The 21,133-nt window shown below is 46.2% G+C and overlaps 1 protein-coding gene across 1 annotated transcript in view; it reads right to left on the reverse strand.

Annotated features, from left to right (window-relative positions):
• LOC149334686 (2-Hydroxyacid oxidase 1-like) overlaps positions 1-21,133 on the reverse strand; it is a 95,462-nt gene that overhangs the window by 13,548 nt on the left and 60,781 nt on the right. The window contains exons 3-5 of the mRNA XM_089555293.1: positions 18,724-18,901; positions 10,312-10,475; positions 9,120-9,211 (exon numbers count right to left, since the gene is read on the reverse strand). Coding sequence (XP_089411419.1) covers positions 9,120-9,211; positions 10,312-10,475; positions 18,724-18,901 — 434 coding nt within the window. The remainder of the gene's footprint in view (positions 1-9,119; positions 9,212-10,311; positions 10,476-18,723; positions 18,902-21,133) is intronic.

Consider the following 21,133-nt stretch of genomic DNA (forward strand, 5'->3'; position numbering starts at 1 on the left):
ATCAAACATCAAAAGATCGTTTGGAAAAGACTAAACACACTGTTGTGTAAGGAGCAGTCTAATGTGTCTAGCAGTTTAATTATTGATAACGAAATATTTACCGGTAAAGACCTAGCTGACAAATTCAATGACTACTTCGTTTCGCTTGTAGATTCTGGACATGATCCTAGTGCTATTGATTACATAGACAATTATAAGTCTAATACTCTATTCCTTACTTCGTGTGATGACACGGAGGTACTGGCAGCCTTCAGGCGTATGAAAGTTAGTAAATGTGAAGACCCATTTGGAATTAAAATGCAACCAGTTATGCATGTTATAGAAATTATTTGTCCAATTTTAGCTCACATTTATAACTTAGCTCTAGATACAGGTGTATTTCCTTTTGAAATGAAAAAGGCAAAAGTGATTGTCTTACACAAGGGCGGTTCTAAAGGTGTTCTCAATAATTACAGGCCTATATCTATTTTGCCAATATTTTCCAAGGGCTTAGAGCGAATAATTTTTGTACGCCTGTCTGATTTCCTTCAAAAATATAATGTCATTACATTGAAACAGTTCGGATTTTGGCAGCACTCATCTACGGAACTGGCACTGCTCCGACAAAAAGAATTCATTCTCACGAACATCGAGAACAAAATGATCACTTTAGGAATATTTGTAGACTTCTCAAAAGCCTTTGACAGAATAAATCATACTACCCTACTCTTAAAACTTTCTGCATACGGTATTAGGGATAAGATGCTTAATTTAATTTCCAATTACCTCACTAACCGCGAACAGTTTGTCACTGTTGATAATTTTCACTCTGCTTACAGGCCTCTTAAACATGGAGTTCCCCAGGGAAGCTTACTGGGTCCGCTGCTATTCAATATATATATTAACGATCTAATAAATATAGATAAAGAAGTTGAATATGTAATGTATGCAGACGACACCACTTTCTTTTTAACTGGCTCAGACGTAACTGGCTTAGTGGCAAAAGGAAATGAAGTCTTGGATAAACTGCATCTGTGGTCTATCAAAAATTCTCTCTTAGTTAACTCAAGTAAAACAAAAGCTGTATTTTTCAGAGCCAAAAACACGAATTATAACATAGAAAATCCTCTGAGATTGGGAGCGAATGACATAGAAATAACTAAGGTTGTCAAATCCCTGGGTGTTTACTTTAATGAATACATGCTGTGGGATGCTCATATTGAGCATCTACAGACCAAGTTGTCTCGTACAGTCGGAATTCTTAGAAAACTGCAATATATGCTACCTGAGAGAACCAAGCTTCTTTTGTATATCGCACTGTTCGAATCCAATATAAGATATTGTAACTTAATCTGGGGCAGCACTACAGCCACCAATAGAAACAAGCTGTTAACGGTACAAAAAACCGCGCTGAAAGCAATAGCAAATGTGCCTTCTTTTTCGTCTTCTGGGCCTTTATACTCCAAATATAATATAATTAAAGTTTCCTCGTTTTATGATTTTCGCCTCCTCCAACTGCACAAATCCTTGTCCGAACGTCGAATGCCGTTCTTAGAAGAAACTATCAATTTACACGAAAATACACACTCCCATCTAACTCGCCATCATGAAGTTTGGTATGTTCCACGTCCTCGCACTAATTACGGATTTCAGACACTAAATTACGCCTTACCTACTTTGCTTAATCAATTTCACCTACCCAGCTCTTCCGTTCGTTTACCTTCGAACCAACAGATGAAAACTTTATTTTTATAATATTTGCTAGCCTTGCCGTTGCGATGCCTTGATTTCTCTTTGTGTTGGAATGTGTTTGCTTTCAAATGCCTTTTCTTTTTGTATGTCATGTAAGATATATTATGTTCATTGCTTTTCTGGTTGCGGATAAACCGTACATTCTTATTTTTTCGATTTATTTTTTGTTATGTTCAAATTGCGAACTAAGTGCTTTGTATGTTTGTATGTATGCTTTACACGCTTTCATTATCCCTGCCGCCGATGTAGTTTGGGGGAAGGGAACGTTGTCAAGCCACAATATTGCGGCTTTTTTTCCCTCCTCCTCAGCCATGTGATTTTCTTTACATGTCTGGAATAAAGTTGACTTGAGTTGACTTGAGGTACGTCAGCAGCTCGGCCCTCCAGGTAATCAATTGCAGGGCACAGGTCTGGGTCAGCTCGGGTCATTAAATCTAAAGTCCAAACCACAAGGCAGCCTTTCTTCGGCGTCGCGTCAGCGTCTCGGCTACTGTTGTGGTCGGAATTTCGCCTCCGGCGACGCCACCAGCCGTGACGCTACGCGACGCCGAAGAAACGCTGCCTAGTGGCTCGGCCTTAAGTCGCTGACAACGCCAAGAAAACTACTCTAGTCTTCCATGCTCCCATCCGCTAACACGACGGGTGCGCGCGAGAGTGCGTCAGCGTCTTCGTGCGTCTGCCCAGATTTATACACCGTGGTGTAGTCGAATTCCAGGTGGCATATTCCGGGCTGGACGCCCCGATGGGTCGCGAACATTGGCCAGCCAGCACAAACAATGATGGTCCGTAACCATTTTGAAAGGTCGGCCGTAGAGGCAAGGACGAAATTTCATGGTTGCACACACAACCGCGAGGCATTCGTTTTCCGTAGTAGAAGACTTTCTTCAGTGCGAGAGAGCGTGCGGCTTGCATGCGTGATGACACTTTCCACGCCACCTCGGTGTCGGACGAGTGCAGCACCGAGGCCGATGTTGCTGACGTCGGTGTGGACTTCGGTGTCTCATCAAAGTGCGCAAGAACACTGCTTGTTTGCAGCCGTGTGTGCAGCTCTGCAAAAGAATCTTGTTGCTGAGCAGCCCACAAGAACTGTGGATCGTCGCGGGTGAGGTGCTGCAGGGATGCGGCAATCTTGCAGAAGTCGGCGATGAAGCTGCGGTAGCATGCGCCCAGACACAGGAAGCGCTGCACACTTTTTTGGCTGTAGGAACGGGAAAATCCGCGAGCGTAGCAGTTTTCTCGGGCTCCGGCCTAACGCCATCGGCACTCAGAAGTGACCTAGAAACTTACACTCTTTCTAACTAAAGTGTCACTTCTTAGACTTGGCGACCTGAGGGCATCTAATACTGTGCGCCGGCGCTCAAGACGTTCGGCAAGGCTTTCAGACAAAATGACGGCGTCATCGAGATAAACCAAACAAGTTTGCCATTTAAGTCCAGCGAAAACTGTATCGATGATGCACTTCAAATATTTGTTCGGTTTTCAGTTATTTTCATGTGCCACAGATATATGAGGAGATGGGACAAAAAGCCTGCTATTATGCGGCTTGACTCGGCTCCCAACCCCTGTACACAAGCAGACCATCAGCTGCAGATGCGCATATGATGTCAACTAAAAACAAACGATAAATGCATGATTTAACTACAGTCTACACAACAAAATGCTACAATAAATCAAAAACACAGTTAACAGCAAATGTATACATTTAATTGCAAGAGAAAAAAACACAGGAATGATGCAACAGCACTTTAGTCCCATTAGAGCACATCCATAATTTTACAGATGCGGAGAAAAACATGACAAAAACAATCGGTTCAGCGTGCTCACTGACATATCCTCTATGTTGATTCCCTCATTCCGGAAAGGACTCAACATATTCAGAACAGCTGTACAAAGCATTTGAACGCCGTAATTGGTCCGTGAAGAGGAACAGACCAGACTTCGGGACGCCGCGGTGAGGAATAATGACTCAGGTCTTAAACATGCTGTGCGTGTTAGCAAGTTTATTTCTTGCTTTTGTTGGATTTTGAATGTTTTGCGCAAGGGATATTTTTATAGGTCGGATAACGGTATTAAATCAAACTTTTTCAACAAAAACCCTGGCTGTGAGTTGAAAAATTGTGAGAGATAACTTTAGTTTGCCTATTTTGGAGTTTTATTTGTTTGGACATATTTTTATGCCGTCGTCGTACCCCACACCAAAAGACAGTACTGTATATGAGGAAGAAAAAATTAATGATAGAAGTCTAGCGTTTATAGGTAGTAACTTCCTATTGCTATACAGTATGCGTATTACACTTGGCGATTTACCTACGACATGGTCGACGGGCCTTTGCACATTTTCCTGATAATATAGGCCTAGAGTTTTGAAAGTATTGACTATTTCTTAATAAGGGCGTAATTACTCATTGACGTCCACCCGAGCGCAGCCAACGGCTACAAAGGAAAGCTATACAGCTTCCTGAGAAACTTCGTAGTTAAAGAAAAATTCGTCCTGGTCCGGGGTTCGAACCCGGGACCACCGCTTCACCGGAGCAGTCGCTCTACCAATTGAGCTAACCGGGACGGCAAGCTTATGGTAGGGCGAGAGCAAATTGATCAATAACTCGAAGTGGGAACAGTGTTGACCAAATGTGTTGACTATGGGCATATTATTTAAGGTTAAAGCATAAGTAAGGCACACTTGCTTCCCTCTCGGTCGAAAAATTACAGCCTCAGTTTTTTCAGCATTAATGACTATCGCTTTGCTAGAAGCCCCGCCTTGCAGTTTCTTTAATGTATCATTTGCCCGCCGGCACAGTACCTTGTTCTAACAAACGACTAAACAAACACTGGTATCATCTACGTAGATGACAAATTTTAGGGATGTATCCAGGTTCAGAATATCATTTATATATGGGCCTAAATAGGTACTCCCAAGAGATTGGGTTTAGTTCAGGATGAGAAATAATTTAAAGTTATCTATAGCTTGCGATAGCCTAGGTACGACTGAATAGCATCATAAGCGGTGTCGCCTACCACATAAATACTTGGCTTTTGTAAAAATAATCTGCGGTTGAAAAAGTCGAACGCTTTGCTGAAATCAACAAAACTTTCAAGTGCACACTAGTATTGTTCAATTCCCTTAAGGACAAACTCTTTCTGACCAAGCAGGCAAGTTCAGGGGAACGTTGTTTCCAGAAGCCATACTGGGAATTTGTTATCAAGTTGTAGTTATCTGTGCACCGTACTGAGCGCGAAAGTAAAATTTTTCAAGTATTTTAGAAAATATTGCCAATTAGATATTGCGGGGTAGTTATTTAGATTATTTCCATCTCCTTTCCTATCGAGAACACACACTTAGCTATGTTCAAAGCCTCAGAGAAGCACTCATTTCTAAGGCAGAAATGAACAAGATATTTGCGTGGCACTTCGATAACATCCACAACATATTTTATAGGACGTGTCTCTACGGCATCAAAATCGCGGGATGCAGAGTTATTTAACTGCATAGCAGTCCAAACAACTTCAGCATCATCAACTTCAACAACTTCAGCTGGTGGTGGAGAGATTATACTCACGAAATGATCATTAAACGCATCTGCCAACTTTTTCTCTTTCAGTTTCACATTATTAATTACAATGTATCCAACTGCGGTGTTATCATCTGATCACCCGAATAGCGAGTTGAATTGTTTCCACACAGACGCAGTGTTATTTGATGATTTGGCAAGTAAGTTGGCAAAGTAGCTGTTTCTTGCATGCGGAAGTTCTTCGCAACTTCTTGAGGCCCTTCAAGAGTTCAGGATCACGCATTGAGAGAAAGCGTTGATACATGCAATCTTCTGTTTAATCTTTCGATATAATTGTTTACTGATCCATGGTATTCTTCATACTCCCGGAGAAAATCAACGCCAAGGATGCAGTCACGTAAGAAGCCTTCAGTAAGAATCGCTCGAATTTATTCGAGAATTTCTGATTGTGTTTGTTGCAAAAGAAGCAAAAGGCTTATGCAACAAATATCTCATGGCGGTGCAGTAATAACTAACTCCAAGGTTATTACACCACTTTCATCAGCATTTGCTTTGTGTTTTCTGCCCGCTTTCTCGGCCTTCACTTCCAAAATTTCCATCGCGTTTCCCCAATGTTACTCCTTCGAACTCACATGACGGAGTTCTTAATATGCTGCTTAGGTTATAAGCTCAGTCTTGCCGAGACCTCATGGGATACCAAGCACATAACTTGAGCGCTTCGCTTCTTTTTTATATTTCAAGCTTCCATCAGATCTGCATCCATACACGAAGACCGGAAGACGGTTCGTGTATCGCCCTGATCGATGAAAGGTGATTCACATGTTGTGCCCGACTGCCGCGGCATATCTAGATTATTTTTTGTAAGTACATGGGCAATATCGTGCCTAACTGCATTTTATCGTGCCTAACTGCATTTCTTAATTTCTTCAGCAATGTAGCATTTTTCACAATACCTGCATGGCGTTAGGAAACAATTTTCGACTCTTACTCAGTCACTTTATATCACTTTTTTTCTTCGAACGTAGGTAGTGCCGGCGTCATGTTTAACAAGGCGTCGAACATGTGCCTCATAACTCATTAACTGCAAAACCACAAATTATAAGACAGAACTGTCTCATTTTCTTGTTGTGAGTGTAAGCGTATTTGAAACAGCGTGACCAATACGCAACTATTAAGGGAAAGCTTAATGTGCTCGCTTGTCACATTTGATGTCCCTCAGGCCAGTATGCTGTTTCTGATATATTAGAAAGACATTCTTGATGTGTACAGATTCACTTGTATGCGGTGATTGTATTCTCTTCAATCAAATCTAGTCACCTTGTCATCAGGCAGTACTTAACGCGGCCCTTACCAATGTTCTGATTTAGAGTAATTCTTGTGGTATGAACGTAAACGCTTGGATGAAAGTCTTATTTCTTGTCGCAAGAAAACTTACTTAAATTTTAATTTTATCGGTTCAGAACAAATCACTGAAGCAAACGAATATAAATATTTCGATGTGACAGAATGCGAGGAAATCTCGGCGTGACACTAACAAGCAATTTGACCTGAAGCAGTCACTTTTCTTAGACTTGTTCTTTTGCAACAAAAAGCTTCCTGGTTATTGCGCCAAAAGATAAGATATACACCAGTCCAGGTTAAAAAAAAAACAACGTACAAAGCCCTTATAAGACCTAAACTAAAATACGCATGCGCTGTCTGCGACCCTCGTACTATCAGTAACTTGAACGCGTTTGAACAAATCCAACTAAAAGATGCTTGTGTCATCTTTTCCGAAGTACAGCCGAACGGTGCCCGTTCCAGTGTGCTTTGGTTTCGGTTTGTTGATTGATAGCTGAAACTGATTATAAAACTGGCCCAACAGAAAGAGGAATAAAGAAGGCACATGAAAACAACTGGAGTGGCTTTTGAGATAAAGGTTTGGGCGAGTAAACCTCACGTATAAGTGCCTTCTTACTCTTGTCTTTTTTTGAGCCATTATTAAAATCGATTAAGCCCATCACTGATGTAATAGAATTTAGTCCGAATGCTACAGTATTGATGCAATGTTCTGCGATTTAATTTTGTATGTTTCTTTTTACCCTACCCGTCAGTAAATTCTTTATCGTCCTCATAGTGCAGTACCTCATGAAGAGAACTCTCACTCTTGTCACACATCACACTCATGAAGAGAACTCTAGACCTTACAGGTCTTTCACTCCGGCGTCATCTTTCTAGACTTTTCACTTTCCAAAAAATATATTACACAAATCAATCGCTAAAACAAAGTCTTTTCGCTGTTCCAAGTTATGTATCATCTCACATTGATCACCGACTCAAAGTGAGTGTTCCAAGTTGCAGAACTAACCAGTATTTTTATTCTTTCCTGCCCAAGACCAGCTCAGACTGGAACCACCTGCCCGCCAGCATCGTCTCCATCTCTGAACCAGAAGTTTTTAGATCTGCTCTTCTTCATCACCTATGTTAACTACTCTCCTTATTGTATTTTATTTGTATAAGTATACTTACCACTCCTATCTGTAACGCCTCAACGGCCCTGATAGTAACGAAATAAATAAATACCTAGAAACCGACGCTGTCACTCCGTTTCTCTTCCCCCTGCTTTGCTGAGACGAATTCATTTTTCTTCCTCAATCACTGATCGAGACAGCTTTCCAGCTTGCTGCGTACAATCTGTTGATTTTATGAATGTCCATGCCTACTATTGCGTGTGTTTCATTGCCACTGAGTTTCTGCTACTCGTCTTTTTGTTTCACTTCCATTTCGGAATGGCAGCTAGTCTTCTGATATTTCGCATTTTACTCCGCTCCTGCCTGGGCCATGCAGCATTCAGTGCGTCATAAATCGATAAAACACTCAGAAAATCATCGGTGGATTCTTTGAATTGGTTACCAGCCAAACGGTCATTATATCAGAGGCTAGCACACTAAAGTTCCCTATATCCTGTAATTCAGTAAAATAACATGCTTATCATTTGGAAGCAGAACTTGTTCCGATATTGAGAATGCATTCAGCCTAAAAATTCCCAACCTCATGCGAGCTTACTAAATCATCAACATAATCATCATCATCAGCCTGACTACACCCACTGCAGGGCAAAGGCCACTCCCTCGTCTCTCCAATTAACCCTGTCCTTCGCCAGCTGCGGCCATGATATCCCTGCAATCTTCTTAATCTAAACCGCCCACCCAACTTTCTGCCGCCCCCTGCTACGCTTGCCTTATATTGGAATCGTCTCCGTTACCTTCAAGGAGCAGCGGTTATCTTGCCTTCGCATTGCATTCCCTACCCAAGCCCATTTCTTCCTCTTCATTTCGACTAGGATGCCATTAACTCGTGTTTGATACCTCACCCACTCTGTCCTCTTCCGGCCTGTTAACGTTACACCTATCATTCTCCCTGCGTTTTTTTTTTTAACATAGGCTGAACCCTTTTCGTTAACCTCCGCGTTTCTGCCCGATACGTGAGTACCGGTATGATACAGCTGTTGTATACTTTTCTCTTGAGAGATATTTCTAAACTGCACACAGTAGATCCAAGAGAATCTACTGTGTGCGCTACACCCTATTCTTACGCTCCTAGTTACTTCTCACTCGGGATCATGATCAACGGTCGCCACCTATAGACGTATTCACTTAGGGCATCCTGCACCTTGTTACCAATTCTGAACTGATGCTCTCTTGTGAGTATGTTGAACATTACTTCGGTTGCTGGCATGATCCTGCTTGCCGGTGTTTTACGATAACGAAATTAGCCTGCGGATCTTTTACGATATTTTATTTTTCTTTTTGGAATATTCAGCGCCTACATCACGGAAGTTGTGCTGCTATTTTGGCCCTTATGACAAAAAGCACGTATTTCGAAAGAGATTATGCGTACCGACGCCGGATCATCGTCCAGTTGACGACCACCGTGGTTGGAGACGAGGACAGCTGCCGCACCGAACTCGAAAGCTTTCAGCGCCGCTTCGGCTGCAACAGGGAAGCGTTCATTCCTTGAGAAGACGACCAAGAGCATTATATGGCAAATTATGCCCACGAATAAAGCATTTCCGGTATTCCACAAAGACCTTGCCTCGACGCTTAGCAGTATTAACACTGACAAAGCCTCGCACCTACTCATATATACAGTCACTACGCGACACAATACCGAACTTGTTGAACAGGTTGCATACTGTCGGATTTGATCCAGCTTGCGTGTCAAACAGTGAAATCAGCCTCTTCTGTACGAAATAGTTGTATTGAACTTGAAACTGTTTTGTTTTGTATTTCGACTCCTTATTGCTTGTTTGGGTACTATTGTTTTTCTTATGTTTTGGCCATGTATACACGGATTTAGTCTACGAACATGTATCCATACGATTTCAGCAGCGCGAACACGGTTAGGAAAAGACAGTAGGGACAGGACATGTATCGAACTTGAAACTGTTTCCTTTTCGTATTTCAACTCCTTATTGCTTCTTTGGGTGCTATTTCTTTTTATGTTTTAGCCATGTTTGAACGAATGATATTCTTAGCGGTAAGAAATAGACACAACACCAAGAGACACACACACAGGACATCCGCTGTGTCCTGTGTGTGTGTCTCTTGGTGTTGTGTCTATTTCTTACCGCTAAGAATATGATTCCTTCAAGCACCAACTAGCCCAACTTAATGTTTTAACGAAGTTTTAGCCATGTATAGACGGATTTAGTCGACGAACATGAAAACCGACTTTATCTCCTATATGCTGCTGTGGCAACACTGTAAGGGGGCCAGGACCCCGTCATAGCTGTTTCCACAGCTTTTAGTCCTCCTTTTCTTGTTAAAAGGAAATAAAGTTGAACTTGAATTAGAACTTGAACAAAGCAAGAGACCATGAATACCCGTAAGTTTGCATGGCCCCGAAGGTCTGTAGCACAGTTTTCACAAAGAGTTTCCTGTTCATTTTTTTAGTCGTCATCTAAATGATTTCTAGGGAGCGACAGAAATAAACTACCGAAAAAATCTATCCTAAGTGCACTGACGTGCGCAAATGAATACACCCAGTGTGACCACAGCAACGACAGCAGCCCCCTAAAGAAAACACCTACCCGTCAAGACACCTTTTACGACAATGGGCAGCCCTGAAATGCGTCTCAGCCAGCGGATGTCTTCCCAGGTGGCGGCAGGTGACAGGAGGCTGCCGACAAAGTCCGCACTGCTCGGGTCAAACGTGAACGATCGGCCCGGAGACGATGCTTCCAAGTTGGCGAACCTAGGTAAAAATGAATGCAACCATTTCTCCTTCATGATGACGACGTATTTTTATGGCGCAAGGGCATTTGTGGCCAACGAGCGCCATGGCACAAGGTATTTGCTTTGCTACTCAAGGTGGGGTCAAAGTCCCCTTCCCCAAGCATTTCACCCCAAATAAGCCAAGCACCAGGGGAAATCTTGTACCCACTGTATCACCGGTGGGTGCTCTGTGGCACTGGGGATCGAACCCCGCACCTGCCGCCTGCGAGGCGGATGCCCAGACCACTCGGCCACCGCTGCGGTTCACTTCTTTATCTGCTGCGTGAGCTGCTGCAACTCCCAACAGGAAAAAGAATGCAGAACACCGACCAAAATAAAAATAAACACTGAAACGACGTTTCGGCTCCCACACGGGAGCCTTGTTCACAAACCTTGATTTCATTTGATTTCACAGCGCATCTTAACAGCATCGAAAGAGCCATCCAGTTCACGGTCAAAAAAGAATGGACAGCTTCCTTTTTAGGCCGTTTTATTGAAACGAAGCCAATCCGCGCTCTCATTCAAAGTGTGCAGAAAGAGCACTCATACTGTACGCTATCTTCACTTTAACTCCCCCCACCCAGGCTCTCACAAGAGATCAGTGGTTGCCTCGCTTTTTCGTCGGGCAGACCGCATGTGTACAGAGCCAGAGGACGTGAAGGCCGACCGACAAAGAGATCGCAAAGACCTCTCTGAACGTGGCTACCCGTTGCCTTTCGTCAACGCTGTGGAACGCAAACTGCAGCTACCCCGACGATTTGACAGTGGCCCAGCCACCAAAAAATGCCACCTGTGCCGTATGTGCTCGGGATCAGTAAAACCTTGGCGCGCATCCTGCGATCTTACGACGATGAGGTGTCGCACGTGCCGGCGAAAAAGTTGCGGCAAGCTCTCGTCAACGTAAAAGACTGCCTGCCAAAGGAAAAGTTTGCGGGCGTAGTGTACAGTATACCATGCAGAGACTGTAACTATGTGTATGTGGACGAAAGTGGAAACTGTTAAAAGGTTGAAACAACACCAGTATGATGTTGCAAACAAGAAAGCTTCGTCAAATGCAGTTGCTCGAACATTCTGAAAGCAGGCAGCAAGACATACGAGGGGGGACCCAAAAGAAACCGAACTGAGAGCGCGCTACCATTCGTAGACGTAGTAGAGAGTTCTACCGCTAGATGGAATTAGCAGAGACCTTCACGAAACAGCTGTTCAGACGACATAAATTTGTAGGCAAACATTTGAGCGTAGTGTTGTGTTTCGCTTGCAGTTACTTTGTTCCGCCTGCGAAATCTTTATGGCAAATTTAAAAGAACAGAGTGTGTGTTTGAATTTTTATTTCCTGCTTGAAAAATCGGCAACGAAAGCTTACCAAATGTTGCAACAGACTTTTAAAGAGCGTGCTATGAGCCGCACACAAGTTTCCGACTGGTTTGGGCGCTTCAAACGTTGTGAGATGAGTGTCGAAGACCATGCTCGGTATGGGCATCCTTCAAGGTCTCGAAACGATGAAAACGTTGAAAAAATCCGCCAAAAAGGAACAAAGATGGTTGTTTCACGATCGACCAAATTTCAGAACAGACAGGGGTGAGTTGGAGCTCCTGTCAGCGAATTTTGACTGAGCAGTTGCAAATGAGACATGTTTTCGCTAAATTTCTTCCTTGCATTCTCACACAGGATCAAAAGAACATTCGATTAAATTTGAGTAGGGATTAAAAAAAGAGATTGAAAGTGATCCAAACTTCTTCACCAAAGTCATTACAGGTGATGAGAGTTGGTGTTAGGGGTATGATCCAGAAACTGAGCAAGCGTTAAGCCAGTGGAAGTCTCCGAACTCCCCGAGACCAAAAAAAAGCAAGGCAGTTGAAGTCGAATGTGAAGACAATGATCATTGTCTTTTGTGATGTTCGTGGAATTTTGCACCAGGAATTTGTTCCCCCTGGCCAGACTGTTAACAAGCACTTTTATTTGGAAGTTTTAAAACGTCTGCGAGAGGATGTGCGGTGGAAACGCAAGGAACGTTGGCGATCAGGTGACTGGTTCCTTCATCACGACAACGCCCCCGCAGACACGGCCTTACGAGTGACTCACTATTTGGCCTATCGGGGATGGACTGTCGTTCCCCACCCTCCATATTCACCAGACCAAGCCCCGTGCGACTTTTTCTCTTTCCGAGAATGAAGAAAAGTCTAAAAGGGAAGCGTTTTGGTGATGTGGTGGCCGTACAAACAGCTTCGCAGAGGGCACCGGACGATATCAAAGTTGAAGAGTTCCAGAGATGCTTCAAACAGTGGGAAAAAAGACTGGATAAGTGCATCGCATTTCATGGAGAGTACTTTGAAGGTGACTGAAGGAATTTTGCGCAAGAGTTAATAAATAAAGTTTTTATACGAAAAATCCGGTTTCTTTTGGGTCCCCCCTCGTATATTGGAGCAACGCGCGCATTTTAAAAACAGAAACAAATCTCCAAAGCCGTCTTTACCTAGAATCCTTAATCATTCAGACAACCGAACAAACTCTTAATCACACTGACGGGGCACTTCCCAGTGCATGCACCCGCTGCCTAGGGCACATTTTCAAGCTTAAATATCCAGCCTTTAACCGTCTGTACTCTTTGTGAACTAAGCTCCCGTGTGGGAGCCGAAACGGGTTTGTGAGTGAGGCTCCCGTTTGGGAGCCGAAACATCGTTTAAGTGTTCATTTTTATTTTGGTCGGTGTTCTGCCTTTTTCTTCTTCATGTACACCCCCGACCAGACGGGTTTCCGTCCAATCCTCGACTTCAACTCGGAACAGGGTTTTAGAGCGCAGCTCTTAGGCGCCCGTTTCTGCGTTTCGCGGAGTCGCCGTCGCCGTGAATTGGTGAGGTGTGGGACAAGCCTGCAATGGGCGTAGTAACGCTGATGGTGATGACCAGACAGTGTGCACGTGGCAACTCACCTGAGGCCAGGGGCCAGACGAAACATGTTGTTCTGCAGGCCCATATCTTGTCCGGTGACGGGGGAGTCCACGGTGACGACTATGGCCCCGAAGTCCTGGGCTGCAGCCCTTCTTACCAGAGACTCCGTGAGGCTATGTACGGCTACGGGTGCGGCTATGTAGGCACGCAGGGGGTAAGAATTGGGATCCAAGTGGAGTTCCGAGACCGGAAGGTAGAGACGAGGGCGTGGTTCACATGGGGTGCTAAGAGTGAGGGAGTTATTTTACGGGTTGATTCGTACACGGTCGGCGGTGCAGGGCGGTGGAATTGTCAATGCTGGAAGGGAACAGAGGACTTGAAGCAGGAATCCGTTGGTGGTAGTGCGGAGGTCAAGCCCCCATCCCGGTCTGAAGACGATTTTGAAGTCCTCCTCTGGGAGGTGAGTGAAGGGAGCATGACGACATAGAAGGAAGGAAGCAAAGAGACTTTAATGGATAATGGAGAGGTCTGCCTGGTTATAAGCCTGGCACGCTACTCCAGGTGAGGATGAAAGAAGAGGGTGAAAAAAAAAGTGACATCAAACATACTCAACACTCACGCACTCTCTCACACACAATGATTATCAAAGTATGTCCACTAAACCCGTGTCCCTTAGAAAAACTAAGAAAGCTTTTGTCCCTCGCTCAGCCGAAGTTGCATCAGTCCAGGGTCCAAGGACATGCTCCAGGTGCACGGGGCCGTCCTGACGAAGTCCTAAAGCACCTAACAGTGCCTTGCGATGAGTATTAAAGATGTGGCAGTGGCAAATCAAGTGTTCAATATCTTCGCGCACACCACATGTCGGGCACAGAGGGCTACTTGATACACCAATTTTATGAAGATAGAATTTAGAAAAGGCTATGTCCAGACGAATTCGGTGCAGGCGATTACAGTCACGTCTATTTAAATTCCGGGGCATGCGGCATTCACAAACGGGGTCAATGCGAAACAGGGGTCTGTACTGACGCCGCGGATCACACCACAAAGAGTGTTGCGTCTGCCAGGCTTTAGTAGCAAGAAGTCTCGCGCCATCACTACGAGAAAAGGGTATCGGTAGAACCAAGGAGGTGTCGCCATGCGCCGATCTTGCTGCACCGTCAGCACGATCATTGCCTGCCAGCCCGCAATTAGCGGGTAACCACTGAAGCACAACACGGTGACGTAACTCACAGGCCTCGGTGTGTAACCTATTCAAGTCATCGACGATCTGCTCTTGAAGGCTTCCTGGTGAATTTATCGCCTGTAGTGCAGCGCGAGAGTCACTGAAGACAACCCACGCTGTTGGCGGTTGTTGTAGGATGTAAGTAAATGCTACACGCAGAGCAGCCAGCTCGGTAGCAGTAGTCGAGGTGCGGTGACTGAGTATCGCTGAAATTGTGGTGCATGTTGACGGACTCCAGACGCCAATCGCAGATGACAAGGACGTGACAGAGCCATCAGTGTAGATGTGACGGTACGCATTGTAGCAACTATGAATGTGCTCAAGCGCAAAGTATTTAAGTGCAGGATTGGGGGTGTTTGTTTTTCTTTTAATGCCAGGGATTGTGATCTTAATTTGCCATGCTGCATACCTCCAAGGTGCGGTGGAGGTTGTGACAGGACGCTGGTACTGTGATGGGAGAATGTTAGAAATTTCCTCCATGCAGTACTCAGCGAGTGGGTGGTTTGGTACACAAGCCACAAACCGCACCTGGGCACGAAGGAGCTCCTGGGTTAAAAGCACTGATGCTGATAGACGTCTGCTCTCAGCTAGAGTACCCACTATGGAGGTGTTTTTGGGAAGGCCGAGACAGATTCGCAAGGCTTTAGCTTGCATGGCTTCAAGGATTTTAATATTAGTTTGCGAAATACCCTCCAGAGCTGGGAGACTGTAGCGCAGAAGGCCTTCACAGAGGGCTCCATACAGTCGAAGTAATGATGGTGTAGAACAGCCTGTTCTGCTGGTGGAGAGCATACGAAAAATAGAGGCGTAAGAGCAGAGCTTGACTTTCATCTGTTGCACTTGTGGGGACCATGACAGTGACCTGTCAAACGTTACCCCCAGAAATTTATGGGTTGTGACGTACGGTACTGGAGTACCAGCAACTTTCAGCCCGTAGCGCGAAAGATCACGCCTTGAAAATGCAATTGCTGAGCTTTTATCGGACGAGATGGCGAGACCGCGCTTGCTTAAGAATGATTCAATGGAGCCTATTGCCCTCTGTAGACGGGCATGCACAATGCGCCTATTGCGTCCGGAACACCATATACAGATGTCATCTGCATAAAGGGAGATTTCAACGGTCGGTGGCAAGCATTTTTCCAAGCCAACAAGTGAGAGATAGAGTGCCAGTACCGAGGTGGTGGTGGCCGACGGTGGAGGAGAGGTCGTGGAGGCGTTCGAGGCAGGCGGTGGTGAGACGCTGCGCTGGTGTGCCGCGGCTGCACGGTGTGCCTTCACGGCACGCACCCGGTATTAGTCCGCGACAAACTCGGCAGGGGTGACAGAGACGCCTTCAACTTGGTGGGCCGTGTTGGAGGTCTGCGTACGGCAGCGGCGCAGCCGGCGCAGCCGGGCCGCGTTGCCGCAGGCGTGGCGAAGAGCGCAGCAGTGCGTTGCGCGCTAGGCTTAGCGCGTCGGCGGCGTGCAGCAGCAGAAAAATGAACTAAAATAGTCGAATGTGGACGTAATCGGGCGCCGAAGGCGTCAAACGGATCCTCTCACCTTCAAGGATGCGTTGGTAAAGTGTCCCAAAGAAAGGATTTAGAAGTCCGGTGAGATGGAGCCAAAAAGCGCGGAGCCCATGCGAGACACGTCCGTTCAGCTCCGCATCCGAGTAGCGTCCCTTGGGGCGCTACCCTTTTTTGGCCGCCTTTTTCGCGACACTGGGTCTCTGGGCCTCGCGCTGAGGCTTAGCCCTAGCAAGGCGCAGGGCTGCCAAAGCACTGAGACGATTTCAGAGTTGTAGTGGACGTATCTAGGCTTCCCCGGCCCCCTCTGGGTCAGCTCATGGCTAACCTCCGGACGTGTATCTGTACAAATGTCTTCCACCACCACCACCACCACCACCACCACTGCCAAAGCCCATTTTTCCCTCTTGATTTCTACTATAGGATGTCGTTAACCCGTGTTTCTTTCCTCACCCATTCCGCCGGCTCCTGCGCTTCGAGCCTCAACGAGCAAGTGCAGCTTTCAAACGCTAAAAGTTGTGTTTTGATGCCAAGCTTAGATCGCTAACAGTTCGTTTTTTATCTTGCGGCTAGCTTTCATACCTTAAAAAAATATTTGCTCGTTGTAAAAATTCGCTGTTGATGCTGCGATGTTGATGTTGATGAACTATTTTTGACTGCTAATTTATACCAGGAAAGCGCGAAGTTCGAGTATTGCATAGGACGTCGTGAACCTAGAAGCGTTTCTGTTGCCACATTTTGTTGCGAAAGCAACACTACACTAGTCGCCGAGCCATTTCGCGGAGCCGAGGAAAGGCCGTACTGTGCATGCGCGACTGTGCATGTGCAGCAATGACGTCACACGGCGCACAGCTGGCGCGCCGCCGCCGTCGCTGCGCGGGTGACGTCTTCTCTCTTGTCCCTGTTGCTGCGCTGTTTTCTTCAAGTATGACTCGGAGGTGCCGCCGCCGCGCTCGCCAGTTGCGCATGCGCAGTAGCGGCGCACAGCTAGCGTGCGGGGGCCGCCGCTGCTGCCGCGAGCTCTCCGTCGCCTCTCTCTCTCTCGTCTCCGATGCGCAGTAGCGGCGCACAGCTAGCGTGCGGGGGCCGCCGCTGCTGCCGCGCGCTCTCCGTCGCCTCTCTCTCTCCTCTCCGATGCGCAGTAGCGGCGCACAGCTAGCGTGCGGGGGCCGCCGCTGCTGCCGCGCGCTCTCCGTCGCCTCTCTCTCTCTCGTCTCCGATGCGCAGTAGCGGCGCACAGCTAGCGTGCGGGGGCCGCCGCTGCTGCCGCGCGCTCTCCGTCGCCTCTCTCTCTCTCCTCTCCGATGCGCAGTAGCGGCGCACCGCTAGCGTGTCGGGGCCACCGGCACGCCACCTGTGCGTAGTGATGTCACTTGCTCTTCGCGCATGCGCAGTATGGCTGTGCAAGAGCACGCGCGGCGAGACTGTCGTCAATGTAGCTCACGCAACAATATATGGCTACGCGCAGATGTTGCTTTCGCAGTCGAATCTCCAGGTTTAACCAGAGCTAAACCACAGCCAATTTTTTTCTGGCGCATTCCTGGCTGCTTTCACCGCGAAGCTGGGTGGCCTCCGAGAAAAATTAACTGCTGGCATCATGTCGACGCAGTGAGCGGCTGCATAAAGGAATGCGGAAAGCACCATTGTACCCTTTCGGCTACTGCCCTTTCCACCCGATCATTCTCCTCTCTTTCTCAAAAAACATGACAATGGTGAGCGACTGGCGCTTTTCCCTCGTGCTAACCCCTCTTATGGCTTTGCCAACAGACCTCTCCTGGTCTACATCACCAGCCCACGTGCGTGTGTCTCCTCCGATCGGCAAAGCATTGCACGTACCGAGGGAGCTATCATTGGGAGAAGAAAGGCTCTAACCAAGACTGTCTGTGAGAACTTTGGCGGGCTTCCAGCATGTGCGGTTTTTGTTGCGTCTTTGGAGACTGCGGTCGCTTTTTATTGCAGTGTTTTTTTAACTATATCGCCACATTATTGGCAGATATTGCTAAACTGAAAAAGAGTACCGTAAAAATTACCAGCTGAAATGCACTGCACGCGCATAAACTGAAAATCTCTGACAGAATTGAAATGATCATCATAAAGTGATTTCGCAGCATCTCTTTATTGCTACCAGTGGGTGGGCAACTGTGGTGGAATGGATCAAGGGCAGGCCATACATCGTTTCAGGAAAAACGCAGTGGAGCTATTTGTTTCGACCAGCACTGTCACATGCACTGTGAAAATAGAACCGCGCACTCTAACAGGTGCCCGGAGATGCCCCTCTGGGAGGGTTCGCCTTCAAGCTCTAGCAATATCAACACTAATAACTATTGCGTTGAGAAGCGTTGATTTTCATTCAAGCGGAAATAAAAAAAAATGCCGCTGTGTCCGATGATAACGCAATAGCACTGTGCTTTCGATTTTGATGAACTTGGTGAGCTGCTAAAATAATGGCCTCACAGGTGGTAATGACTATTGCAATGTGCCACGGTCAGGCTTACAACGTTGACGTTTGCAACGGCCGCCAGCTCAAAGAGGGGCCTTTCGGCTATGCCTTGTGCTGTGACGGCAACGAAACCTACCCCGAACACCGCGCTCTCAGACGCCGCAACTCACCGCGAGAAGGCCTCTCTGTTTTCTTGGAGCGTCCGCTGCTGTTCCACTCCGTTGCCGACGTAGCTCCGGGTCGGACCGTCCAGGTTGGCCTCTCCCAGGCGCTGGATGTCGGCTATCGAAACCACGGCGGTTCCTTCTGCATCCGCGAGTGTTTGCGCCTGGATTCCATGGCAGACCACTGCGCGCAGAACGCGGGTTGTTTCACTCCATCGAGCCAGGTTAGTTGGCTGAAAAGCCAACTATTCGGTAAAGGAAAACAAAAATTTGCACATCGCAGAGAAACACATAGCAAGGTTTTGGCGTGTACAAAGGGGGCGTTTGTACCACTGAGAAAAGGCAATAAGATACGCGTAGATTATAAATTCAGCAATGGGGCTACGTTATTGGCAATAAATGCGCAATTAGTCCCACAGCGAGCATTGCAAAGGCGTCGACACGATTAGGTTGCTACAGTGGTTAACTGCCTGTCTAAGCACTTCAGAAGAGATGAGGCTTGGGCGTGTTGGTAAGACATACATAAGCGCTTGTTCGTGTCTCCTCGCTTGTCCCGTCGTCTTGTGTGCGCTATTTTTTCCCTTAAGTATGTCTAAGCACGCTGTCACTTAGCTATTTGAGTGTAGTAAGAAACGTTTCCAACAACGATATTGTGTATTCGAATGCACTGTTCCGAACGTTGTTCTTTAAATAGGAGAAGATATACTCGCTCCTGTTTATTCACTTCAAGTCACGCAGTCGCAACTAAAGCAATATCGCGTTAATAGACACAATTTAAGCGCGTGAATCATAGCGTCCGAGAGGGAACACTGATTTTTCGGGAAGTCAAGGCGTTATTACGGTTAATGCAGTGTTCACCCATCGCTATGATGTCGCAGGGCAAACGCTACTTGGCTATAAGAAAACCAACCGCCACTTGCCCGATGGAGCTCACAAGGTCTGATGACGTCGGAAGGTTTTCACTAACTAAAAAGGTCTCCACAGCCGCCAACCGCCGTAAACGTCCCCAAAAGATATTGTGCAGCAAGAATTTTTTACTTTGCTGTGGTTTTTTTTTTTTACACCAACATATTGCTTCACTTCAGACTTAGTTTCTGCTTGGTCATGGCGAAACTGCAAAACGCGCAGCGGCTCAGCACGTGCTTCAAACTTACGTCTTCGAGAAAAAAAATTTATAAACAGTGGACGCTCGACGAAATCTGGCCCCAGGAACTACTCACACGTTGTCGTCTTCTTTGCGCAGGTTAGTGTCCATATCTCCCTACTAAATGCTTTAAATCAGATGATCCATTTATTATTGTGCTTCCATGCCCTGGAACACTGGCAGCCTCATTTTGCTCGCTCTTTCTGTTAATGTGTGGTGATGTTGAAGAAAACCCGGGACCGAAAGATAACGATATGACTGAATTGCTCAAAATGGTTAAAGAAACCAACGAGAGATGCATCAGGATAGAAGCAAACCAAGCTACCTTATCCCAGACTATTATCGAAATCAAGCAGGAGCAGGTCTTGCTCTCTAACACCATATCTGAAATAAATGAACGTTTAGCAAGTGTTGAGCAGCAAACCGCTTCATTGGCAACCGTACAGCTAGACATGAATGAAGCACAAGGAAACATTGACCGCCTTGAACAAGATTCCATAGTCCTCCGCTCTCGACTTGATGAAATGGAAGACCATTCTCGTCGCGATAATTTAATTTTTTTTGGAATCAGTGAAGACGAATCAGAAACACCCCAGCAGTCCGAAGAAAAACTTTTAGCTCTACTTTCTGAGGAACTTGAACTGCAGCTAACATCAGATGCGGTAGCGCGTGCTCATAGAATTGGCCGATACGATTCCGAAAAAAGCAGGCCGCTTATTGTTAAATTCACAACCCACAAGACCAAAGAGCTGGTATTTTCCAAGCGGTCCGGCCTTCAGGATAGCGATTTCAGCATGAGCGAGGACTTCTGCCCAGCTACTCGACAAGCTCGAAAGAAACTTCTTGAGTTCGCGAAATCTCTCAAAACTAAGTACAAGCTACGTCACAATAAATTGCTTGCCAAAGACAAATGCTACTTTTATGACGCGCTTACCAACAACATACGCGAGATGCCACCCGCTAGCCGAACAGTTGATAACGAGGCCCCACCTACCATGGCAACACGTTCTGGCCGCACTTACTCGTCCAAAAGTTAGGAATGGGTGAGGGGAAGCGGATCAGTGTCGAAAGTTTCCGTGCTGTACACGAACATTCGCAGCCTTTACAGCAAAAAGGACTATCTTAATGCGCTAATTAACGACTCTGAAGCAGACATAATTGCCCTAACCGAAACTTCGCTCTCTGAGAAAATATCATTAAATGAACTGTTCGACTGCAATAAACACTTCGTTACTTTTCGTTATGATCGAACTGATAGAATGGGTGGTGGAG

This window comes from Amblyomma mixtum, chromosome 8, assembly GCF_055824585.1.
Source record: "Amblyomma mixtum isolate Tamu chromosome 8, ASM5582458v1, whole genome shotgun sequence".
Taxonomy (NCBI): domain Eukaryota; kingdom Metazoa; phylum Arthropoda; class Arachnida; order Ixodida; family Ixodidae; genus Amblyomma; species Amblyomma mixtum.